Source organism: Lethenteron reissneri, chromosome 56 (assembly GCF_015708825.2).
Source record: "Lethenteron reissneri isolate LAM-NWPU_2019-01 chromosome 56, ASM1570882v1, whole genome shotgun sequence".
Taxonomy (NCBI): domain Eukaryota; kingdom Metazoa; phylum Chordata; class Hyperoartia; order Petromyzontiformes; family Petromyzontidae; genus Lethenteron; species Lethenteron reissneri.
In genome coordinates this window covers 4759477-4785557 of record NC_083834.1, presented here as the reverse complement: position 1 = coordinate 4785557, position 26081 = coordinate 4759477, and the positions used below count along the sequence as shown (strand labels likewise).

The 26081-nt window shown below is 52.2% G+C and overlaps 1 protein-coding gene across 1 annotated transcript in view; it reads right to left on the bottom strand.

Moving 5' to 3' along the window:
* Positions 1-26081, bottom strand: part of LOC133356985 (fibronectin type III domain-containing protein 5-like) — a 38383-nt gene that overhangs the window by 1182 nt on the left and 11120 nt on the right. The window contains exons 2-5 of the mRNA XM_061574722.1: positions 23581-23696; positions 20160-20451; positions 10946-11038; positions 9965-10098 (exon numbers count right to left, since the gene is read on the bottom strand). Of these exons, the coding sequence (XP_061430706.1) occupies positions 9965-10098; positions 10946-11038; positions 20160-20451; positions 23581-23696 (635 nt within the window). The remainder of the gene's footprint in view (positions 1-9964; positions 10099-10945; positions 11039-20159; positions 20452-23580; positions 23697-26081) is intronic.

Below are 26081 nucleotides of genomic sequence, written 5' to 3'. Positions count from 1 at the left end.
ACAATGCGTGGCAACTTCGTTTGTTTGGCCTGGCTGGGGTGGTGGAGGGATCTACACGACACCAATGTATTTGGTCAGATTGTTACGTGGCCTAAACAAAACAAAATGATAGAAAATAATAAAATAATAAAAATAAAACATAATACAATAATTCTCACGACGTTTCGGCCACAACGCAAGCAGCCGTCCTCAGGCGGAGAGCAGGTCTGTCGGGGAGACAGCGTCTGAAGTCATTCAGAATTATTTTATTAAGTTTTATTTCTTTTATTTTATTATTTCCATTCTCCGTGACTTTACCGAAAGAACCAAGAAGATGAATCCCTGCAGTCACGAAAGCTTTAAATCGAAAAAAAAAATGATAATTACGAATCGTGCTACAGTAATAATACCTGGAGGTACGTTTCCGCCTTAATAGCGTCGTTTCTCATATACGTCGTCTGCTGCTACACTCACGTCGCTGACATCATCATCCATCCTTTCCCGTATCCGTCGCCTCTCAACCTTCACCTCCAACACCAAATGTTGACACTCCGACTGATGCTCCTGCTGCTGTTGTGGAGTGACTCATGCAGCCAGCTATGGCTGCAGAGTTTGGTAGTACATGTTGTTGACGTCGTTAATTGTGAAAATTCGGTCACAGTTCCTATGATCACTGTTTCATTGCTTTCATGGCTTTATTTTGGTGATTTTTGAAAAGTTTTTCGGTTTGGCCATGTTTGTTTGTTGTAGTACAGGGTTAGACTGATGGCCTTAATCTAAGTTGTCTTGTGGTTGTTGTTGTTTGACTTGCATCCCACTGGGATTTTTGCACACAGTGTTGGTGTACGGTGCTTTTTCTGCAATATTTTGCTGTCTTTTCTTGAAATTTCTGTTTGCACTTAGTCACATATTCACTTTAAGATGTTTTTTTGTTGATGTTTTTGTTTTTTGTTTGTTGCGGTTGCACCCGATTCAAGAGCCGAATGGCTCACAAGGCTATACCTAATCAATGAAACTTGAAACTTGAAACCACTGTACTACGCCATAAATCGTTTGTGATTTACGTCGTTTCGATATTCACCTCCCATTAGCGCGTTGCGAGAGTTCAACATACACACATCAACATACACATATCAACATACACACATCAACATACACACATCAACATACACACATCAACGTACACACATCAACATACACACATCAACATACACACATCAACATACACACATCAACATACACACATTCATCTTTGCACCTTTCAGGAATGCATCCCCAGCCTAAACCGAACCGACAGCGACAACATGTGCATCAACATATGCATTTTAACCTTCCGATAAGAACGATATATTTTTGCTCCTAAATACATTTATGAAAGCGCCTTCCTACAAGAAAGGAATTCGAAGCCCTGGATGGCAAAAATAAACGACCCAAAAACAAACGTGACCCCCCCCCCCCCACCAACGTGCATTCAAATCATTACACCGACACCGCTAATTACTAATTAAGACGGTCCCCACCTCGGTGACGTTCGTCATTAACGCCCAGATTTGTTGGTGGGGGCGGCAGGGGGAGAGAGATTGGGGGGCAGAGGGCCACTGATCCATCGACAATACGGCACATCGACAATACGACACATCGACAATACGGCACATCGACAATACGGCACATCGACAATACGGCACATCGACAATACGGCACATCGACAATACGGCACATCGACAATACGGCACATCGACAATACGGACATCGACACTACGGCACATCGGACAATACGGCACATCGACAATACTGGCACATCGACAATACGGCACATCGACAATACGGCACCATCGACCAATACGGCACATCGACAATAAGGCAACGGCACATCGACAATACGGCACATCGACAATACGGCACATCGACATACGGCACATCGACAATACGGCACATCGACAATACGGCACATCGACAATACGGCACATCGACAATACGGCACATCGACAATACGGCACATCGACATACGGCACATCGACAATACGCACATCGACAATACGGCACATCGACAATACGGCACATCGACAATACGGCACATCGACAATACGGCACATCGACAATACGGCACATCGACAATACGGCACATCGACAATACGGCACATCGACAATACGGCACATCGACAATACGGCACATCGACAATACGGCACCATCGACAATACGGCACATCGACAATACGGCACATCGACAATACGGCACATCGACAATACGGCACATCGACAATACGGCACATCGACAATACGGCACATCGACAATACGGCACATCGACAATACGGCACATCGACAATACGGCACATCGACAATACGGCACATCGACAATACGGCACATCGACAATACGGCACATCGACAATACGGCACCGACAATACGGCACATCGACAATACGGCACATCGACAATACGGCACATCGACAATACGGCACATCGACAATACGGCACATCGACAATACGGCACATCGACAATACGGCACATCGACAATACGGCACATCGACAATACGGCACATCGCATACGGCACATCGACAATACGGCACATCGACAATACGGCACATCGACAATACGGCACATCGACAATACGGCACATCGACAATACGGCACATCGACAATACGGCACATCGACAATACGGCACATCGACAATACGGCACATCGACAATACGGCACATCGACAATACGGCACATCGACAATACACGGCACTCGACAATACGGCACATCTGACAATACGGCACATCGACAATACGGCACATCGACAATACGGCACAATCGACAATACGGCACATCGACAATACGGCACATCGACAATACGGCACATCGACAATACGGCACATCGACAATACGGCACATCGACAATACGGCACATCGACAATACGGCACATCGACATACGGCACATCGACAATACGGCACATCGACAATACGGCACATCGACAATACGCACATCGACATACGCACATCGACAATACTGCACATCGACAATACGGCACATCGACAATACGGCACATCGACAATACGGCACATCGACAATACGGCACATCGACAATACGGCACATCGACAATACGGCACATCGACAATACGGCACATCGACATACGGCACATCGACAATACGGCACATCGACAATACGGCACTCGACAATACGGCACATCGACAATACGTGCACATCGACAATACGGCACATCGACAATACGGCACATCGACAATAAGTACGGCACTCGACAATACGGCACATCGACATACGGCACATCGACAATACGGACACATCGACAATACGGCACATCGACAATACGGCACATCGACAATACGACACATCGACAATACGGCACTCGACCAATACGGCACATCGACAATACGGCACATCGACAATACGACACATCGACAATACGGCACATCGACAATACGGACACATCGACAATACGACACATCGACAATACGGCACATCGGACCAATACGGCACATCGACAATACGACACATCGACAATACGGCACATCGACAATACGGCACATCGACAATACGGCACATCGAACAATACGGCACATCGACAATACGGACACATCGACAATACGGCACATTCGACATACGGCACAATAGACAATACGGCACATAGACAATACGGCACATCGACAATACGGCACAATCGACAATACGGCACATCGACAATACGGCAACATCGACAATACGGACACATCGACAATACGGCACATCGACAATACGGCACATCGACAATACGGCACATCGACAATACGGCACATCGACAATACGACACATCGACAATACGGCACATCGACAATACGGCACATCGACAATACGACACATCGACAATACGACACATCGACAATACGGCACATCGACAATACGGCACATCGACAATACGGCACATCGACAATACGGCACATCGACAATACGGCACATCGACAATACGGCACATCGACAATACGGCACATCGACAATACGGCACATCGACAATACGGCACATCGACAATACGGCACATCGACAATACGCCACATCGACAATACGGCACATCGACAATACGACACATCGACAATACGGCACATCGACAATACGGCACATCGACAATACGACACATCGACAATACGGCACATCGACAATACGGCACATCGACAATACGGCACATCGACAATACGGCACATCGACAATACGGCACATCGGCAATACGGCACATCGACAATACGGCACATCGACAATACGGCTAACGAGGTTACTCGATGTGATCGTTAAAATATCGGCGACCCCCCCCCCCCCCCCCCCCCCGTGACCCTGTCCGGTGCAGGAAGAGCCACGTGGATCCATCAAGGAGCGAGGCCCCCCCCTCCCCCCAGCCCCCTCCCCCCTCCCCCCTGCCCCCTCCCCCCTGCCCCCTGCCCCCCTGCCCCCTGCCCCCTCCCCCCTGCCCCCCTGCCTCCCCCCTCCGTCCTGTGGAATCCCTTGCCCGCGTCATTAACGACCATTACGTAAATTGGGAATGCGTTAGCACGCTTGTATCGGTGCGGATTCTATTACAGCGCATGGATTTTTATTTTTTTGTGTCGCTTCGTATTGTCAGCAAGGACCATTACATGAATTATCGTGCATGTACACAATTTCATATGTAAAGATAAAGACAAAGATCCCCCGTGTAGCCTTAACAGACTGTAGGGGCAAGTGCTGTTAGCGAGCACCTATGTAGGCTGGACAGGTGCACAAGGCGGTGGGTGGCCAGCACCACGCCCGACCGCCTTTGTCTCCCCAGTGGCGATGTTTACACACCGCACCAGGTACTCATTTCAGGCTGAGTCGACCTAGGGGAGGCCCAGGAGCGGTTCAGATCATCGTCACTGGTGTTGGCCGTGAGCGGGAATCGAACTCGGGTCGCCAGGTTCGTAGCGCAGCGTAGCGCTAACCGCTACACTACCGCTTCCCATCTATCCATATATACACACACACAGTCGTACACACAATTTATATTTATAAATTCTGTATAATGCATCGTGGCGGAAATATGGCCAGGCGATAGTGCGCTTGGCGCTTGCAGCCAGGGAATCTATCGACGCATTAGCACGCTGGTATGTGTGCGTATTCTATTAGAGAAGCATGGATTTTTGGTTCATTAAAAAAAAAATTGGGTAGTTTCTTATTGGCAGCACGGGCCATTACGTGAATTATCTCACATGTACACAATTCCACATGCGTCTGTGTGTTTATATATATAAAGACAAAGACGCCCCGTATAGCCTTAACAGATTGGTGGGGCAAGTGCTTTTAGCGGGGCATCTATGAAGGCCGGCACGGTACACGAGGGGGTGGGTGGCCAGCATCCCAGCACGGCCGCCTTTGTCTCCCGGTACTCATTTGAGGCCAAGTCGACCTAGGGGAGACCCACAACCGGTTTAGATAATTGTCACTGGTGGTGGTGGTGGTCGCGATGAGAAGGAATGGAACTGAGGTCGCCTCGTTCGTTGCGTAGCGCAATGCTAACCACGATGCCACCGCTCCCCACACAAAGACAAAGATCCCCCGTGTAGCCTTAACAGACTGTAGGGGCAAGTGCCGTTAGCGAGTTGCACCTATGAAGGCCGGCACGGCACACGAGGGGGTGGGGTGACCAGCACCACGCCCGGCCGCCTTTGTCTCCCCCAGTGGCGATGTTTACACAGCGCAAGAGGTTACTTAGTTTGGGCTGAGTCGACCTAGGAGAGACTCAGGATCTATTCAGAGAGTCGTCACTGGTGTTGGCCGTGAGCGGGAATGGAACTCGGTTCGTCTGGCTCGTAGCGCTAACCGTTGCACTAAGGGACCGTCCATAAATGACGTCACGCGATTTTGGACGATTTTTGCCCCCCCCCCCCCCCCCCCCCCTTCGTCACACAAAAAGTCAGACCCCCCCCCGTCAAATATGACGTCACAAAGCTCTGCCCCCCCCCCCCCACAAAAAAAAACATGCTTCAAATCGCTTTAAACTATTGTCATCGTAGTGCGTGTTTAATGTGGCGCTGCACTCTGATGTTGTAGGAGAAAACATTTTTTAACAAGTCTATTTAATTAAGTAGAACGTGTTGTCTATATTTATTTAAAGTTGCAGCATTTTTACGTGACGTCACATTTCTCAAACCCCCCCTCCTCGTCACACATCGTCACAAATGTCTGACCCCCTCCCCCCCCCAGGTGCGTGACGTCATTTATGGACGGCCCCTACCGTTCCCCATACAGACAGACACACGTGCACACAGACAGACACACACACACAAAGATCTCCCATATAGCCTTAACAGACTGTAGGGGCAAGTGCTGTTAGCGAGCACCTATGAAGGCCGGAACGGTACACGAGGGGGTGGGTGGCCAGCACCACGCCCGACCGCCTTTGTCTCCCCAGTGGCGATGTTTACACACTGAACCAGGTACTCATTTAAGGCTGAGTCGACCTAGGGGAGGCCCAGGACCGGTTCAGATAATCGTCACTGGTGTTAGCCGTGAGCGGGAATCGAACGTGGGTCGCCAGGTTCATAGCGCAGCGCGCTAACCGCTACACTACCGCTCCCCACACACGCACAGACAGACACACACGCACACACAGAGAGACGCGTGCACACCTCACAGACACTTTGTCGTAATCTTCATCTATCACTCGATGCCTGTGCCCGTGTGTTCATTCGCACGCTTTGCAATGCACGCGCGTTTTGCCGACAACAACAACAACAACAGCGGTCGTGTAAACATTTCTGTTCATGTTGACGTAAAGCTTTGCGTGACTGTAGGAATTTATGTTCTTTGGGTCGTTCGGTTAAAGTCGCTTAGATAGTGTCAAATAAATAAAATAAAAAAAATAAAACTATGACGTTTCAATCGAAACGTCGTAGTTTTTGTTATTTTTGTTATTTTATTTGAACATATCTAAGTGACTTTCACCGAAAGACCCAAAGAATATATAATCTTAAGTAATCTTAAGTTACGGGAAAAGCCTGTAGTACAAATAGGTGAGTTTTAAGACGGCGATTTGAAAAGTGAAACACTCAGAATCCCGAATGGAGCGAGGAAGGGGACTCCACTATCGCGGAGTCTGGCTGCAGGAGGCTCCGTCTCTAATAAAACAACAACACCACCACCAACACCACCACCAACACCACCACCAACACCACCACAACCACCACCACAACCACCACCACAACCACCACAACCACAGCCACCACCACCATCACAACCACCACCACAACCACAACCACCACCACCACAACTACCACCACAACCACCACCACCACAACCACCACCACAACCACCACCACCACAACCACCACCACAGCCACCACCACAACCACAACCACCACCACCACAACCACCACAACCACCACCACAACCACCACCACAACCACCACCACAACCACCACCACAACCACCACCACCACAACCACCAGCACCACCACAACCACCACAACCACCACCACAACCACCACCACAACCACCACCACAACCACCACCACAACCACCACCACAACCACCACCACCACAACCACAGTGTCGTTGTCTTTGGAATGATGACTGGACCAGAATTAGCTGATCTAAGTGTTTCGCAGTGGTCTATAAAACTTGACCAGATCGATGGGGAGATATTTCGGAGCCAGCCCATTCAATGTATACGTGAGAAGCGGGATCTTGAGGTCGATTCTGTACTTTACAGGCAGCCAGAGCAGCGATGAAAGAATGGAAGTAAGATGGTCAAACCATTTAGATTTGGTTAAAACCTGGGCTGCCGAGTTTTTTAAATACATATTGTAATGTATTTTACTGGTAGGAACCTCCTGGTTACACCAGCCCACAGGGAATTATTGTGTCCGTCGTGCAGGGAGGGGCTGGGTGAGGAGGGAGGGGCTGGGTGGGGTTGGGTGGGGGGTGGGAGGGGTGGGGCTGGGTGGGGAGGGGCTGGGTGGGAAGAATGGGGCTGGGTGGGGGGTGGGAGGGGTGGGGCTGAGTGGGGAGGGGCTGGGTGGGGAGGGTGGGGAGGGGCTGGGTGGGGAGGGGCTGGGTGGGGAGGGTGGGGTTGGGTGGGGGGTGGGAGGGGTGGGGCTGGGTGGGGAGGGGCTGGGTGGGAAGAATGGGGCTGGGTGGGGGGTGGGAGGGGTGGGGCTGGGTGGGGAGGGGCTGGGTGGGGAGGGTGGGGAGGGGCTGGGTGGGGAGGGGCTGGGTTGGGAGGGGTTGGGTGGGGAGGGTGGGGCTGGGTGGGGGGTGGAAAGGAGAGGTGGGGCTGGGTGGGGAGGGGCTGGTCACCCCGTGGTGCCCTTATAAAACTCAACGTTTAACCTACTCACGCCGGCTTGTGCCCGCCCTCACAGTCGGGCATATTTGCGAAATACACCACGCCGCCGTTGACCCTGGCCATTGACCGAGCAACCCAACGTTCCTACCAGCTCCCTCCGCAGGAATGTGTTAAAACACTTTTAAAAACGCCAGCAAAGCGAGGCATTAGAGGTATCGAAATGAAGGCCTCTCGTCATTAGGAAGAGAGACAGCGTCAGTCTCAGGTCGAGCCGTTACATAAAATGAAATAACGAGATGTTGGTGACATTACGCACGCAGGCTTCAAAAGTCAAACCGAGGTCGTCGGCACCACCCAGCATTCTGACCTCAGACTTCCTTACCGACCCCTCTTCGCTCCCTGTGGAGCACTAGGCCGCAACAAGCCCACGCGATGCCGGACGGTCTTTAGCAGCTTTCTCTACGAGACTTCTGACCAAATGACAGTCTCACGTGTGGCCATTCGAAAAGCATCCAATTGATGCCCCTTGATGTGGAGAGCCAAACAACATCATCTCTGTCTTGTCGCAACTGTACTTCAGAAAGTTGAGGCGCATCCACGATTTGACCTTAACAAGATGACGTTGACTTCTCCCAACTTGTAAGCAAACACCGTCAATATAATGGGATGGCTGACGCACAGGCGAACCGCCCTTAACAGACAATGACAGAGCACCCTGCAGTGACGCGAGAGTGAGGCCTACTGAAGGAGATGCCGATATCATTTCTTCCGAGGGCCGTTCCTTGCCTGTGATGGAATTCTCCACGGCCTACTTGCTGTACCTGCCACCTAGCAAGCGAGGCCCACATCTCGGGCTTGAGCCCAGGTGCAGTACGCGTCGGTTTTAGATCAAGAGTCTCCGACACGGCCATTATGAACTGGGTGAGATCTACACCGAGGCTGAGGATCTAGGAGTTGACCACAGGTAAGAAGCTGTGCTGGCTTTGAGCGTATCCAACCTGGCCATTATGAACTGGGTGAGATCTAGACCGAGGCTGAGGATCTAGGAGTTGACCACAGGTAAGAAGCTGTGCTGGCTTTGAGCGTATCCAACCTGGCCATTATGAACTGGGTGAGATCTAGACCGAGGCTGAGGATCTAGGAGTTGACCACAGGTAAGAAACTGTACTGGATTTGAGCGTATCCGACATGGCCATTATGAACTGGGTGAGATCTAGACTGAGGCTGAGGATCTAGGAGTTGACCACAGTAGCTGTGCTGGCTTTGAGCCAGAGGTCGCAAACGGGTTTTGATTCCTTACCCGTACCCGGCCGCACCAGGGTCGCAAACGGATACCCGTACCCTACCCGATACCCGGCTACCCGTACCCAGCCGGGTATGGGTAGGGTACGGGTACGGGTATCCGATTGCGACCTCTGGGATGAAGCCATGTTGCAGGCGCGGGTGGGTTGATTCTAGGAACTTGAATTGTGAGAAGAGACAAGACGTTGGGAAATGAGTGACAAACGGTTACTCACCAGTGACTGACGGCCTACCCGTACCCGTACTCGGCCGCACCAGGGTCTCAAACGGGTACCCGTACCCGTACCCGTGCCAAGCCGGGTACGGATAGCCGGGTATCGGGTAGGGTACGGGTATCGGGTACCCGATTGCGACCTCTGCTTTGAGCGTATCCGACCTGGCCATTATGAACCCCGCCCTGTCCGGCTACCTTGCCGCGCTTGATGCTGTCCTCGGAGCGGTCTGGAGAGCTCTCGCTGGAGGAAATCTTCACCTTCTCCTTGCTCTCCTTCGAGTCGTTGTCCTTGATGATGTCATACTGGCGGCAGAAGTGGGCGATGACAGCTGGGGGAGGTGGGGGGGGGCAGAGGGGGGGGACAGTGGTGATGATTGTGGTGGTGGTGGTGGTGGTGATAGTGTGGAGAGCGGAAGTGCAACGGTTAACGACCCGAGTTTGATTCCCGCTCACGGCCAACATCGGTGACAGTTATCTGAGCGAGTTCTGGGCCTCCCCTAGGTCGAGTCAGCCTCAAATGAGTACCTCGTGTGGCGTGTAAACATCGCCACTAGGGAGACAAAGGCGTCCGGGCGTGGTGTTGGCTACCCACCCCCTCGTGTGCCGTGTCAGCCTTCTTAGGTGCTCGCTATACTGGGGGGGGTCTTTGTATTTAGTGATGATAGCGTTGGTAAATCTGGCCTGACTAGCACCGCCAGGTGAGTGTGGCCATTCACTTGGCAGCACGGCCACTCATCTGGCTAACCATCCACTCACCTGGCGAACCATCCACTCACCTGGCGAATCATCCACTCACCTGGCGAACCATCCACTCACCTGGCAAACCATCCACTCACCTGGCGAACCATCCACTCACCTGGCGGTCCACCCACTCACCTGGCGGTCCACCCACTCACCTGGCGGTCCAGCCACTCACCTGGCGGTCCACCCACTCACCTGGCGGTCCAGCCACTCACCTGGCGGTCCACCCACTCACCTGGCGGTCCAGCCACTCACCTGGTGAACTAGCCACTCACCTGGCCAACCACCCACTCATCTGGAGAACCAGCCACTCACCTGGCGGTCCACCCACTCACCTGGCGGTCCAGCCACTCACCTGGTGGTCCACCCACTCACCTGGCGAACCATCCATTCACCTGGCGGTCCACCCACTCACCTGGAGAACCATCCACTCACCTGCCCACATGACGAGCACCAGGACGATGATGATCATTTCTCCCGTCATGAGTTCCCGGTTGTCGAGAGCGTTCATCTGGACGTCCGACGCCCCTGGGAGGGAACACGCGGCGACGAAGAAGTAACCGTTGATGCACAGCCTCAGAAGGTCAAAGGTCAGCAACAAACAGCACCATTAAAATTCAGAATAGATTTTTTTCTTTCTATTTATTAACGTGTCTATTTTACCGACATTGCATCCTGGGTAACTCACGATACACCTCGCCAGCTATGTATTGATTACTGAGTCGGCCTAGGGAATGCCCAGACGAAGTTCAGAGAGACACGCAGACACAGGCGTACACACACACACACAAATATTTCTGGATGACTTAACAGAGACACAGACAGGCAGGCACACACAGAGACAGGCGGACAGAAATAAGCAGACACAGACCACAGGCACAGACAGAGACACACAAGAGACACACACAAGAGACACACAAGAGACACACAAGAGACACACAAGAGACACAAATACCATCCCCCGCACTCGTGGAGAGAGAGCATCATGAGCGCTGCTTGCAGAGAACCCCAGCGCTTAGCCAAATTACATGCAGCAGCAGCAGTAGCAACAGTCGCAGCAGCAGCAGCATCACCTTTTTCGTTTCCAATTTGTACCATCATCGGGTACAAAGACGCGAGACGATAGGCCCGTGTTCATCGAGCATGCCCTTGCACCTGGCTCGCAAGTGAGCCGGGCCGGCTCAAAGCCAATGGCGCTTGCATACCGCGAGCCAGGCCCCTCCGTCCCAGCGAGCGGCGACTCCGACACGAGCCACGAGCCGGAGCCGCAGTCTGAGCCAGAGATCGCAAACGGGTTTTGATTCCTTACCCGTACCCGTACCCGGCCGCACCAGGGTCGCAAACGGGTACCCGTACCCTACCCGATACCCGGCTACCCGTACCCGGCCGGGTATCGGGTAGGGTACGGGTATCGGGTACCCGATTGCGACCTCTGGGATGAAGCCATGTTGCAGGCGCGGGTGGGTTGATTCTAGGAACTTGAATTGTGAGAAGAGACAAGACGTTGGGAAATGAGTGACAAACGGTGACTCACCAGTGACTCACGGCCTACCCGTACCCGTACCCGGCCGTACCAGGGTCGCAAACGGGTACCCGTACCCGGCCGGCCGGGTACGGGTAGCCGGGTATCGGGTAGGGTACGGGTACCGATTGTTTTAGCGCTTGCCTCCAATTGATCGGCGACAACCGCCGTTCGCCAGGATGTGGCGGTGACGTTGCCGCCAAGTGGCGGGGGGTGACATCCACCACGGTGGTCGTGCCAGGCTAGGTGCACCTCGAGGCCAGACAAAGTGTCGAAGGCTCTCTGCGGGCAGGAGGTCACGGGACAGATCCGGGTGTTATGGGTTGACCGAATGGGCGAACAAAGGTCCCCCGTATAGCCTTAGCATACTTTCGGGGCAAGTGCTGAGAGCGAGTATCACCTATGAAGGCCGGCAAGGCACACGAGAGGGTGGGTGGCCAGCACCACGCTTGGCCAACTTTGTCTCCCCAGTGACGATGCTTACACACCGCACTGGGCACTAATTTGAGGCCGAGTCGACCTAAGGGACGCCCAGAACCCGTTCAGATAATCGTCACTGGTGTTGGTCGTGAGCGGGAATCAAACCTGGGGCCGCCGGGATTCATAGCGCAGCGTAGCGCTAACCGCTACACCACCGCTCCCCGCACAAAGATCCCCCGTATAGCCTTACCAGTGCCTCCAACTCGCTCCCCACACACACACACACACTCGCATGCATTTCGTTAAGTGTTCTCATTCCATTAACATTGGGAGTGATTAATTTAGCTAGCGCTGCATGTGACGGAAAAGAGCATTGCCCGAGTAAAAAGCAGCTCTTAGTGAATCACTCGGGAGGGGGAGGTGATGTGTGGGACGAGTGGTGTGCAGCCTGCAGGTAGTACTAATGGGTGTCCCTTGGATAATCGGGCATCTGGCAGAAGGAAGGAGGCGATGGCGAGGTGCGTTGGCCATCGACGGAATTGACTGTGACGGAATCTTCATCTTATATGTGACGCTCGTGTTGGGACACTGAAAAAAGAAACTCTGAGATCCCGGGATCTAGCACTGAGGAGTGTCTCAAGATGTTGAGATATTGGAGACTCTGGTCCCTAGATTCAGTCTTAGATCAAGACACCGATCCTGAGACCAGGTCTGAGCTCATGACACTGATCCTAAGACCCGATCTCCGCGCAAGACACTAATCCTGAGATCCGGTCTCAGCTAGAAGACAAATTCGGAAACACAGTCTTAAGATACTGATCCTGAGACCAGGTCTCAGCTCATGACACTGATCCTGAGACCCGATCTCAGCGCAAGACTCTAATCTTGAGATCCGGTCTCAGCTAAAAGACAGATTCGGAAACACAGTCTTAAGATACCGATCCTGAGACCAGGTCTCAGCTGATGACACTGATCCTAAGACCCGATCTCAGTGCAAGACACTAATCCTGAGATCCGGTCTCAGCTCAAGACAAATTCGGAAACACAGTCCTAAGATACCGATTCTGAGACCAGGTCTCAGCTCATGACACTGATCCTGAGACCCGATCTCAGTGCAAGACTCTAATCTTGAGATCCGGTCTCAGCTAAAAGACAGATTCGGAAACACAGTCTTAATATGACGATCCTGAGACCAGGTCTCAGCTGATGACACTGATCCTAAGACCCGATCTCAGCACCGCAAGACACTAATCCTGAGATCCGGTCTCAGCTAAAAGACAGATTCGGAAACACAGTCCTAAGATACCGATCCTGAGACCAGGTCTCAGCTCATGACACTGATCCTAAGACCCGATCTCAGTGCAAGACACTAATCCTGAGATCCGGTCTCAGATAAAAGACAAATTCGGAAACACAGTCCTAAGATACCGATCATGAGACCAGGTCTCAGCTCATGACACTGATCCTGAGACCCGATCTCAGTGCAAGATATTAATCCTTAGATCCGGTCTCAGCTAGAAGACAGATTCGGAAACACAGTCCTAAGATACCGATCCTGAGACCAGGTCTCAGCGCAAAACACTTATCCTGAGATCTGGTCTCAGCTAAAAGACAAATTCGGAAACACAGTCTTAAGATGCCGATCCTAAGACCAGGTCTCAGCTGATGACACTGATCCTGAGACCCGATCTCAGTGCAAGATATTAATCCTTAGATCCGGTCTCAGCTAGAAGACAGATTTGGAAACACAGTCCTAAGATACCGATCCTGAGACCAGGTCTCAGCGCAAAACACTAATTCTGAGATCCGGTCTCAACTAAAAGACAGATTCGGAAACACAGTCTTAAGATGCCGATCCTAAGACCAGGTCTCAGCTGATGACACTGATCCTGAGACCCGATCTCAGTGCAAGATATTAATCCTTAGATCCGGTCTCAGCTAGAAGACAGATTCGGAAACACAGTCCTAAGATACCGATCCTGAGACCAGGTCTCAGCGCAAAACACTAATCCTGAGATCCGGTCTCAGCTAAAAGACAGATTCGGAAACACAGTCTTAAGACGCCGATCCTGATTGATCGAAACCACCGCATCTTCCTTAGCCAAATCACCATTATGACATTTCAAGCGGGGGGGGGGGGGGGGAGGAGGGTGGTTTCCACCCCACGATGATGAATTAGGGCCCGCGTTTGATCGATGGAACACACGACGCCATAAAAGCTGCCACCATAAATTATCACGAGGAAATATTGATGCAAAGCAATAAGCTCAAGTGCAGCGCTGTTTACATATTTACACACACACATTGTATGTTCTGTCACCCTCGTCGCTCCAGCACGGTGCCAATTCGTAGAAGCGGCGTCGACGCTGACCCACATTTACGATTTCACGACATCGCCGTGACTTGCAACAAGAACGCCGTAGACAAACAACAACAATAACCATGGCACAGAGGTCGCAAACGGGTTTTGATTCATCTTCTTGGTTCTTTCGGTAAAGTCACGTAGAAGGGAAGTAATAACATAATAAAAATAAAACATAATAAAATAATTCTCACGACGTTTCAGCCACGACGCAAGCAGCCATCCTCAGGTGAAGACCAGGTCTATCGGGGAGACAGCTATTGTTATCCTCGCCCCCGACATAGGAATGTGGAATTTACACCACTGGCTCAGGATGGCTGTGAACAGGATGAGCACCAATGCCCCAATGGCTCCTTCGAACAGGACATTTGTTTGTGTTTTACTATCAGCACTGGGAAGACAAAGGCGGCCGGGCGTGGGGTTAATTGATACGCGTAAACACAGCTTGCCACAACGGAGGCGGGGGGGTGGGGGGTGGAGGGGGTCATGGTCTCTGTCCGCACGAGTGAATGTTGCAATGGACTATTTCGTCGAAAAATAAATCGCTCGCCAAATTTTATGAACAGAACGGCCATGAGATCTGTCGGCTGGGCGCACGCTCAGGACAATCTCGGTGTAGTTCCTTGTGATGAGAGAGCGAAGCGAACAGTTGGAGCGATGAGCGAGAGGGTGAGAGAGTGAGCGAGTGATTGAGCGAGCGTGGGGGAGATTGAAGGTAGCTGTATGACCCCCCCCCCCCCTGCCCGCCCCGCCACTGGGATTCCGGACACAGGGACTCATCCTGACGGCAATTCGTCTCCGGATTAACACATTTCCATCCTGCACAGCTCACACACTCACTCGTGTGTTCACTCACTCATTCACTCGCTCACTCGCTCGCTCACTCACTCACTCGTGTGCTCGCTCACTCACTCACTCGTGTGCTCACTCACTCACTCGCTCACTCACTCACTCACTTGCTCACTCACTCACTCACTCGCTCACTCATTCACTCGTGTGCTCGCTCACTCACTCACTCGCTCACTCACTCACTCACTCACTCGCGTGCTCGCTCACTCACTCACTCACTCGTGTGCTCACTCACTCACTTACTCGTGTGCTCACTCACTCACTCGCTCACTCATTCACTCGTGTGCTCACTCACTCACTCGCTCGCTCACTCACTCACTCACTCGTGTGCTCACTCACTCGCTCACTCACTCACTCACTCGTGTGCTCACTCACTCACTCGTGTGCTCACTCACTCACTCGTGTGCTCACTCACTCACTCGTGTGCTCACTCACTCACTCGTGTGCTCGCTCACTCACTCACTCGCTCGCTCACTTACTCACTCACTCGTGTGCTCACTCACTCACTCGCTCGCTCACTCACTCACTCACTCGCGTGCTCGCTCACTCACTCACTCACTCGTGTGCTCACTCACTCACTTACTCGTGTGCTCACTCACTCACTCGCTCACTCATTCACTCGTGTGCTCACTCACTCACTCGCTCGCTCACTCACTCACTCACTCGTGTGCTCACTCACTCGCTCACTCACTCACTCACTCGTGTGCTCACTCACTCACTCGTGTGCTCACTCACTCACTCGTGTGCTCACTCACTCACTCGTGTGCTCACTCACTCACTCGTGTGCTCGCTCACTCACTCACTCGCTCGCTCACTTACTCACTCACTCGTGTGCTCACTCACTCACTCGCTCGCTCACTCACTCGCTCGCTCACTCACTCGCTCACTCACTCGGATGCTCACTTGCTCACTCGCTCACTCAATCGTGTACTCACTCACTCGTGTGCTCGCTCACTCACTCGCTCACTCACTCGGATGCTCACTTGCTCACTCGCTCACTCGTGTGCTCGCTCACTCACTCACTCATCTGCTCACTCACTCACTCATCTGCTCACTCACTCACTCATGTGCTCGCTCACTCACTCGCTCACTCACTCGGATGCTCACTTGCTCACTTGCCACATCGCTTGCACACTCGCTCCCCTGTTCGCTTATATGCAATGACCAAATGACTCAGTCCCACACTCACCCTGATGGCCACTCACTTGCCCTCCCACCTCACCCACTCGCCCCGGTGACCTACTCACTAACACACATGAGGACAAAGACGAAGATCCCCCGTGTAGCCTTATCTTTGTTGATGAAAAGTGCCGTTAGCGAGCACCCATTAAGGCCGGCATTACACGCGAGAGGGTGACGGTCAGAATTGTACCCGTCCGCCTTCGTCTCCCCAATGATGATGTTTACACACCGCTACACCAGGCACTAATTTCAGGCCGAGTCAACCTAGAGGGTGGCCCAGGCCCGGTTCAAATAACCATCACCGATGTTGGTGGCCGCGAGCGGGAATCGAACTCGGATCACAGCTGCACCACCACTCCCCACACAAACAAAGATGCCCCGTATAGCCTGAACAGACTGTTAGGGCAAGTGCTGTTAGCGAGTAGCACCTATGAAGGCCGGCACGGCACACGAGGGGGTGGGTGGCCAACACCACGCCCGGCCGCCTTTGTCTCCCCAGTGGCGATGTTTACACACAGCACCAGGTACTCATTTGAGGCTGAGTCGACCTAGGGGAGGCCCAGGATCGGTTCTGATAATCGTCACTGGTGTTGGCCGTGAGCAGAAATCGAACTCGGGCCGCCGGGTTCGTAGCGCAGTGCGCTAACCGCTACACCACCGCTCCCCACACACACACGCACACTCAGACACACTTAGACACACACGTCGTATGATATTTTTATGATTCACAACTGGCTTTCCGCTAAAGATAAGACGAGAAGATACACAGATGGAGATAAATGCCGCCTCCTCGCGTCTGGAGTGATGCGGAGATGTTCGGACCGATAGAGACCGTCTGGAATCAAATAAATGATCGGTTTCATACACAGGCACTCAATCAACAACATCTGCAAACAATGCCCTTCTTCTTGGTTCTTTCGGTAAAGTCACGTAGAAAGAACCAAGAAGATGAATCCCTGCAGTCACGAAAGCTTTAAATCGAAATGCCCACTACGTATGTACAACCCACTATAGATGCAACTGTACACACTACATATATAAAATGGCCAATTTAAAAAGTACGTTCAATATGCAATGAGACCATTCAATGTAATGCACACTGTATATAATACCCACTATAAGTTTATGTATCTCTGTTGAACTTCTTTTGTACCGTACATAACCAAATGTGCTAATCGGAGGTGTGTCCAACCTCATCAGTGTTTGTAAGCTAAGCAGGCTTTCGGCCTGGGTAGTGGACTTCACAACCATTATTGGCTCAGGGATATGCATTGTATTGTAATCATGACTACGCTTATTTATCCAAAAAAATCCCCGACTGATATTCTTGGTTCTTTCGGTAAAGTCACATAGAAGGGAAATAATAAAATGATAAAAATAAAACAATATTCTCACGACGTTTTGATTGCAACACAAGCAATCATCATCTTGCTGTGGTGTTTTTCACACCTCATGATGATTGCTTGTGTTCCAATCGAAACGTCGTGAGAATTTTATTGTTTTATTTTTATCATTTTATTATTTCCCTTCTACGTGACTTTACCGAAAAAACCAAGAATATGAATCCCTGCAGTCACGAAAGCTTCAAATCGAAATTTAAAATCCCGACTGAGTTTCACGACTCCTCTTTCAGGAGGGCCTTGCCAAGTTTCCGCTGGAATAGGGGCTCAATCTTCTCCTCTTCTTTCCTTGCTGATGTAGATGCAGAGCATCAACTACAATCTCACATTCGGGTGCTCAGGCCAGATAATCGTGCCAGGAGCAGTGGAATTGTATCACTCCTTCGTATTTAAATTTCGATTTAAAGCTTTCGTGACTGCAGGGATTCATCTTCTTGGTTCTTTCGGTAAAGTCACGTAGAAGGGAAATAATAAAATAATAAAAATCAAACATAATAAAATAATTCTCACGACGCTTCGGCCACAACGCAGTGACTGCTTGCGTTGTGGCCGAAACGTCGTGAGAATTATTTTATTATGTTTTATTTTTATTATTTTATTATTTCCCTTCTACGTGACTTTACCGAAAGAACCAAGAAGATCCTTCGTATTTGTGTATCGGGCATTGCATCGTCCTACGCAGTACGGTCTGTTCTGGATGACCAGAGTCAAACAACGGAGAGTTTTTAAATTTCGATTTGTGCATAGAGGTATCAGCATCTGCCGTATGGAGTGATGATTGCTGCTGCTGCTGCTGCGGCGGCGTGTGTGCGAGCGTGTCATCCCAAGAGAGCAACACGTGCGGTTTCATTTTTCAAAATCTGGAAAAATTAAACCGTGGGCCGGCACACGATGACCATCCGCTGTTGTTGAAAAGCGACCGCCTCCAACTAACCCAGCAGCGTCCCTTGACGAGCATCCTACAATTTTACGGTAAACAAACAAAGATCCCCGGTATAGCCTGAGCAGACTGTAGGGGCGAGCAGACTGTAGGGGCAAGTGCTGTTAGCGAGCACCTACGAAGGGTGGACAAAGACAAAGATCCCCCACATAGCCTTAACAGACTGTAGGGGCAAATGCTGTTAGCGAGCACCTACGAAGGCTGGCACGGCACTTCGAGGGGGTGGGTGGCCAAGACCACGCCCGGCCGCCTTTGTCCCCCTAGTAGCGATGTTTAAACACTGCAGCAGGTACACATTTGAGGCTGAGTCGACCTAGGGGAGGCCCAGGACCGGTTCAGATAATCGTCACTGGTGTTGGCCGTGAGCGGGAATCGAACTCGGGCCGCGATGTTCGTAGCGCAGCGTAGCGCTAACCGCTACACTACCGCTCCCCACAGTAAACACACACACACACCCAGCACAGTATTAACCAGGGCGGGCGGGCGGATTCCAACAGCAAACCGACAAAGTGACGATTGCGCCACCGCTGGGCCACGTCAGCTCGGCACCGACGCGCCGGTGGGGGGCAACACCCCCCCATCGTCTCCACCCTTCGTCATTCGCACCACCACCACCACCACACACACATCCCAACATTAACAACAACAACCACCACACACACACACATCCCAACATTAACCACAACAACAACCACCACCTCGCACGAACCATCCCAACAATAACAACAACAACAACACACCACTAGCACCACCACCACGAACACTACCACCACCACCACCTCTCACACACATCCCAACAATAACCACCACCACCACCACCACACACACACATCCCAACATTAACCACAACCACCACCACCACCACACACACACACACATCCCAACATTAACCACAACCACCACCACCACACACACATCCCAACATCAACAACAACAACCACCACCACCACCTCCCGCATGCCCCGGTCACCCACCTCCTCCGTGCGCCGAAAGCGACGTCGCCACAGACAGCGACGACGACGACGACGGTGACGATGATGAAGATCGTGACGACGACGAGTTGTTGCTGTCTCGCTGTTCGTCGCTGTCCCCCTCCGGGGGGGTGCTGAAGCGCAGGCCGGGGCTGGGCTCGCTGGCCGCCCCCCCGCGGCCCAGCGCCTGCACGGCCACCACGTAGTCACTGGCGCCCTCGAGGCCCCACAGGAGGCACGAGCGCGCAGTCGTGTTCACCTCGGTGATGAAGCGCTGGCGCGCACCCGGGCGCTTCTGTGGGTCACGCGCGGTGAGACGGTGACACGGTGACACGGTGACATGGTGAGACAGTGACATGGCAAGGTGACACGGTGAGACGAAGTGACAGGGCGAGAGCCATGTGCAGGATGAAAAGCTGGCGCGCACCCGGGCGCTTCTGTGGGTCACGCGCGGTGAGACGGTGACACGGTGACACGGTGACATGGTGAGACAGTGACATGGCAAGGTGACACGGTGAGACAGTGACATGGCAAGGTGACACGGTGAGACAGTGACATGGCAAGGTGACACTGTGAGACAGTGACACGGTGACACGTGATACGGTGACACGGTGACATGGCAAGGTGACACGGTGACACGGTGAGACAGTGACATGGCAAGGTGACACGGTGAGACAGTGACATGGCAAGGTGACACGGTGACACGGTGAGACAGTGACATGGCAAGGTGAAACGGTGAGACAGTGACATGGCAAGGTGACACGGTGACATGGTGACACGGCACAGTGACACGGCGATTCGGTGACACAGTGACACGGTGAGACAAAGCGCTGGCACACACCCGGGCTGCTTCTGTGGATCACTCTTTGACACGGCCACACGGTGGCACAGTGACATAGCACAGTGACATGGCACAGTGGCACAGTGACACGGTGACACAGTGAGACAGTGACATGGCAAGTTGACACGGTGACACAGTGAGAAAGTGACGTGGCAAGGTGACACGGTGACACAGTGACATGGCAAGGTGACACGGTGACATGGTGACACAGTGACATAGCAAGGTGACACGGTGAGACAGTGACATGGCACAGTGACACGGTGACACAGTGACACAGACAGCGAGACATGTGAGCCGTGACCCGGGGACACACACAGCGCGCATCGTAGTCGGGGCCGACGTCGCGGCTGCTGCTGCTGCTGCTGCCGCCGCCGTGTGTGTGTGTGTGACCCGAAACGAACAATTCGCAGGCACTATGGGGACCTCATTTGCCAGTAAAAATATGATAATTGGTTCTTTACCCTTCTATCTGGCAACAAAACTGACACCTTTTTGCAAGGAGTCATGTTTGCATAGACCGCAATACCTGCAGTCATAAATACAAACAAAAGACATAACTCTGATAATGTATGCACTGTCCTTGAAGTTGATTGGTCCACACCCGAGACAGCTTTCCTTCGAGCCTACCCATATGAGACTAGGCTCGAAGGAAAGCTGTCTCGGGTGTGGACCAATCAACTTCAAGGACAGTGCACATTATCAGAGTTATGTCTTTTGTTTGTATTTATGACTGCAGGTATTGCGGTCTATGCAAACATGACTCCTTGCAAAAAGGTGTCAGTTTTGTTGCCAGATAGAAGGGTAAAGAACCAATTATCAATTCGCAGGCAATTTTTATTTCCCTTCAAAACACGTGGGCCCCTGACGCCTGCACACAAATGGGCCTCCTCTTTGCGAATCACGTCACGGGATCTTTGCCGTGCACCGTGAGCGAAGCAGAGCGCACGCAAGAGTCGCATTTTCACGATTGATGCACGCGCGCTATTAAATCGGGGCGGCCCACTGGATTCGAACTGTAACCCCCCACGACCGCTGGTCCGCATTACCACCCTAGTGTAACGAGAACGTCAACAAATTGTAACGCTGCGGGACCACAGCCGAGGAGCGGTGGAGGCGGCAGAGCCAAATCCCGCCTCTCCACAAAGCTCTGTGATCCCCTACATATGAAGGTGTTACGACTGAGTGTTTACGTGTGGGAAGAAACGAGCAAGGGGGCAACACGCGATCCCGTGCAGACGGAACAGGCGGAGTCCACGGTTTCTGCTGTACCGCCCCCGCCCTCGAATCGGAGTGCTTCACAACAACATTGGCGCGTGTGTGTGTGTGGTGTGTGTGTGTGTGGTGTGTGTGTGGTGTGTGTGTGTGTGGGGTGTGTGTGTGGGGTGTGTGTGGGGTGTGTGTGTGGTGTGTGTGTGTGGTGTGTGTGTGGTGTGTGTGTTGGTGTGTGTGGTGTGTGTGTGTGGTGTGTGTGTGTGTGTGTGTGTGTGTGTGGTGTGTGTGTGTGGTGTGTGTGTGTGGTGTGTGTGTGTGTGTGTGTGTGTGTGTGTGTGTGTGTGTGGTGTGTGTGTGGTGTGTGTGTGTGTGGTGTGTGTGTGTGTGTGTGTGTGGTGTGTGTGTGTGGTGTGTGTGGTGTGTGTGTGTGTGTGTGTGTGGTGTGTGTGGTGTGTGTGGTGTGTGTGTGGTGTGTGTGTGGTGTGTGTGTGGGGTGTGTGTGTGTGTGGTGTGTGTGTGTGTGGTGTGTGTGTGTGGTGTGTGTGTGTGTGGTGTGTGTGTGTGGTGTGTGTGTGTGGTGTGTGTGTGTGGGGTGTGTGTGTGGGGTGTGTGTGGGGTGTGTGTGTGGTGTGTGTGTGTGGTGTGTGTGTGGTGTGTGTGTGGTGTGTGTGTGTGGTGTGTGTGTGTGGTGTGTGTGTGTGTGTGTGTGGTGTGTGTGTGTGTGGTGTGTGTGTGGTGTGTGTGTGTGTGTGTGTGTGTGTGTGTGTGTGTGTGTGTGTGGGGTGTGTGTGGTGTGTGTTTGGTGTGTGTGTGTGTGTGGTGTGTGTGGTGTGTGTGTGTGGTGTGTGTGTGTGGGGTGTGTGTGCGTGTGTGTGTGTGTGGTGTGTGTGTGGTGTGTGTGTGTGTGTGTGTGTGGTGTGTGTGTGTGTGGTGTGTGTGCGTGTGTGTGTGTGTGTGGTGGGTGTGTAGTGTGTGTGTGGTGTGTGTGTGTGGTGTGTGTGGTGTGTGTGTGGTGTGTGTGTGGTGTGTGTATGTGTGGTGTGTGTGTGTGGTGTGTGTGTGCGTGTGTGTGTGTGTGGGGAGCGGTAGTGTAGCAGTCGGCACGCTGCGCTAACCGGTCCTCGGGCTCCCCTACGTCGACTCAGCATCAAATGAGCACCTGGCGCGGTGTGTAAACATCGCCACTGCCAGTACGCAGTGCCGGTCACCCGCCCCCCTTCGTGTGCCGTGCCGGCCTTCATAGGTGCTCGCTAGCAGCACTTGCCCCGGCAGTCTGTTGAGGCTATACGGAGGGATCTTTGTCTTTGTCTTTGCGTGCATGATCCACCAATCCCCGCTCCGTGAACCCGCTGGCGACGTGACGATGCCCACCTGCTGCGAGATGGCGTAACCGATGACGGAGTCTCCGTCCGCGACGTCCCAGGACACGATCACGGAGGAGGCACGCACGGCGCTCACCGACACGTTCACCGGCGGTGGGGGCCGGTCTGGGCGGAGAGGGGGGAGATGGGGAGAGCACAGGGACGTGGAGTGCGGTTTGTTGCTGGCCGCTTGACGTTGTGTGGACCATGGGAACCTGTGTAAAACAATTACGTTCTCGGATTTTGGATGGACATCGAACAAAGCGTCAATTTCAGATAGACGGCCGTCTGGAACGTTCTCTTCCTTCAGTTCACCCCGTTAAATCGCTCTTCTAGCGCTGCCGTGTTCCAGTGATTATCACTCGTTGATTCCTCTACGCGTTGTCGAGCACTCGGTCTGTACGGGACACCGTTTGGTCAACCGCCGCACTGCAGGTCACAACAATTAACTTCGCCAAACTCACTCACTCGCTCACCCACCCACTCGCCCACTCACTCACCCACCCACCCACCCACTCACCCACTACCACTCACTCATTCACACCTACCCACCCACCCACTCACTCACACCACTCACCTCACTCACTCACCCACTCACCTCACCACCCACTCACGTCACTCACCTCACCCACTCACATCACCCCACTCACTCACTCACCCACCCCTCACCCACCTCACTCCACACCACTCACTCACTCACTCATCCACCCACTTCACTCACTCACCCAACTCACCTGCACTCACTCACAACCACCCACCCACCACTCACCACCACTCACTCATCCACCCACCGCACTCCTCACTCACTCCACTCACCCACCCCACCACTCAACTCACCACTCACATCACATCACCCACCACATCACGTCACCATCCCACTCACCCACCACCCACCCACTCACCACCACTCACTCACTCACCCACCCACTCACTCACTCACCCACCCACCCACTCACTCACTCACTCACCCACCCACCCACTCACCCACTCACTCACTCACCCACTCATCCACTCACTCATTCACCCACCCACCGACTCACCCACTCACTCACCCACCCACTCACCCACTCACTCACTCACCCAGCCACTCACCCACCCACTAAAAACGTTGTAATTGTTAATTCTTTAAATTAATATTGTATATATCATTATACTGGTAGAAACCTCCTGGCTACACCAGCCCACAGGGGATTATTGTGTCCGTCCGTCGTGCAGGGAGGGGCTTGGGTGGGGAGGGGCTGGGTGGGGAGGGTGGGGCTGGGTGGGGGGTGGGGAGGGTGGGGAGGGGTGGAATGTGCTTATTCATATAAAATGTACTTCTTCCTTTACAAATCCCTGAACGAATTTCGACAACAAAACTAGAATCGGATGAATATGCATAGATTACAAACCTGTAATCTTAAACAAAAACGTCCTAAATTCACTTCAAGAGAATGCGTGCGTCGTGCATCAATGTGCAATGGTAGTCAGCTTGAAAGTTTGTTAAAGTGGATTAAACAACCCGACGTGATTTCAGACATCCAGAAAAATCGGAAGTGAAATTCCAGAGTCCAGGATCAGAATATTTATTGAGACCGGAGGAGAAATCCGATGAGCTATGAAGCTCCATTTCACGGATGTCCAGTAGGAGCAAAGACCATTGAGCTCTGAATGTCTTCATATTATTATATTGTCGAGTTGTGTGTACACTGGATTGCTCTCCACTCTGCATCCGGTGTGCCAAAGTAAAAGCTACATTTGGGCCAGAGGTCGCAACCGGGTACCCGATACCCGTACCCTACCCGATACCCGGCTACCCGTACCCGACCGCGTATGGGTAGCCGTTTGCGACCCTGGTGCGGCCGGGTACGGGTAGGCCGTGAGTCACTGGTGAGTAACCGTTTGTCACTCATTTCCCAACGTCTTGTCTCTTCTCACAATTCAAGTTCCTAGAATCAACCCACCCGCGCCTGCAACGTGGCTTCATCCCAGAGGTCGCAATCAGGTACCCGATACCCGTACTGGTACGGGTACCCGTTTGCGACCCTGGTGCGGCCGGATACGGGAACGGGTAAGGAATCAAAACCCGTTTGCGACCTCTGATTTGGGCCCTATTGTTCACGTGGCGAAGCTTTCTAATTGGCTGTGTTGGGCGGTGGCGGGTTTAAGACGCGTTTATATTTACACGATCTAACCCACAAACTTTGATTATAAATATGTCTTCTTGGTTCTTTCGGTAAAGTCACGTAGAAGGGAAATAATAAAATAATAAAAATAAAACATTATAACATTCTCACGACGTTTTGATTGCAACACAAGCAATCATCATCTTGCTGTGGTTTTTTCACACCTGATGATGATTGCTTGTGTTGCGATCGAAACGTCGTGAGAATTTTATTGTTTTATTTTTTATCATTTTATTATTTCCCTTCTACGTGACTTTACCGAAAGAACCAAGAAGATGAATCCCTGCAGTCACGAAAGCTTTAAATCGAAATTTAAATATGCCTTTTTTATTCTATGGTTCGTTCG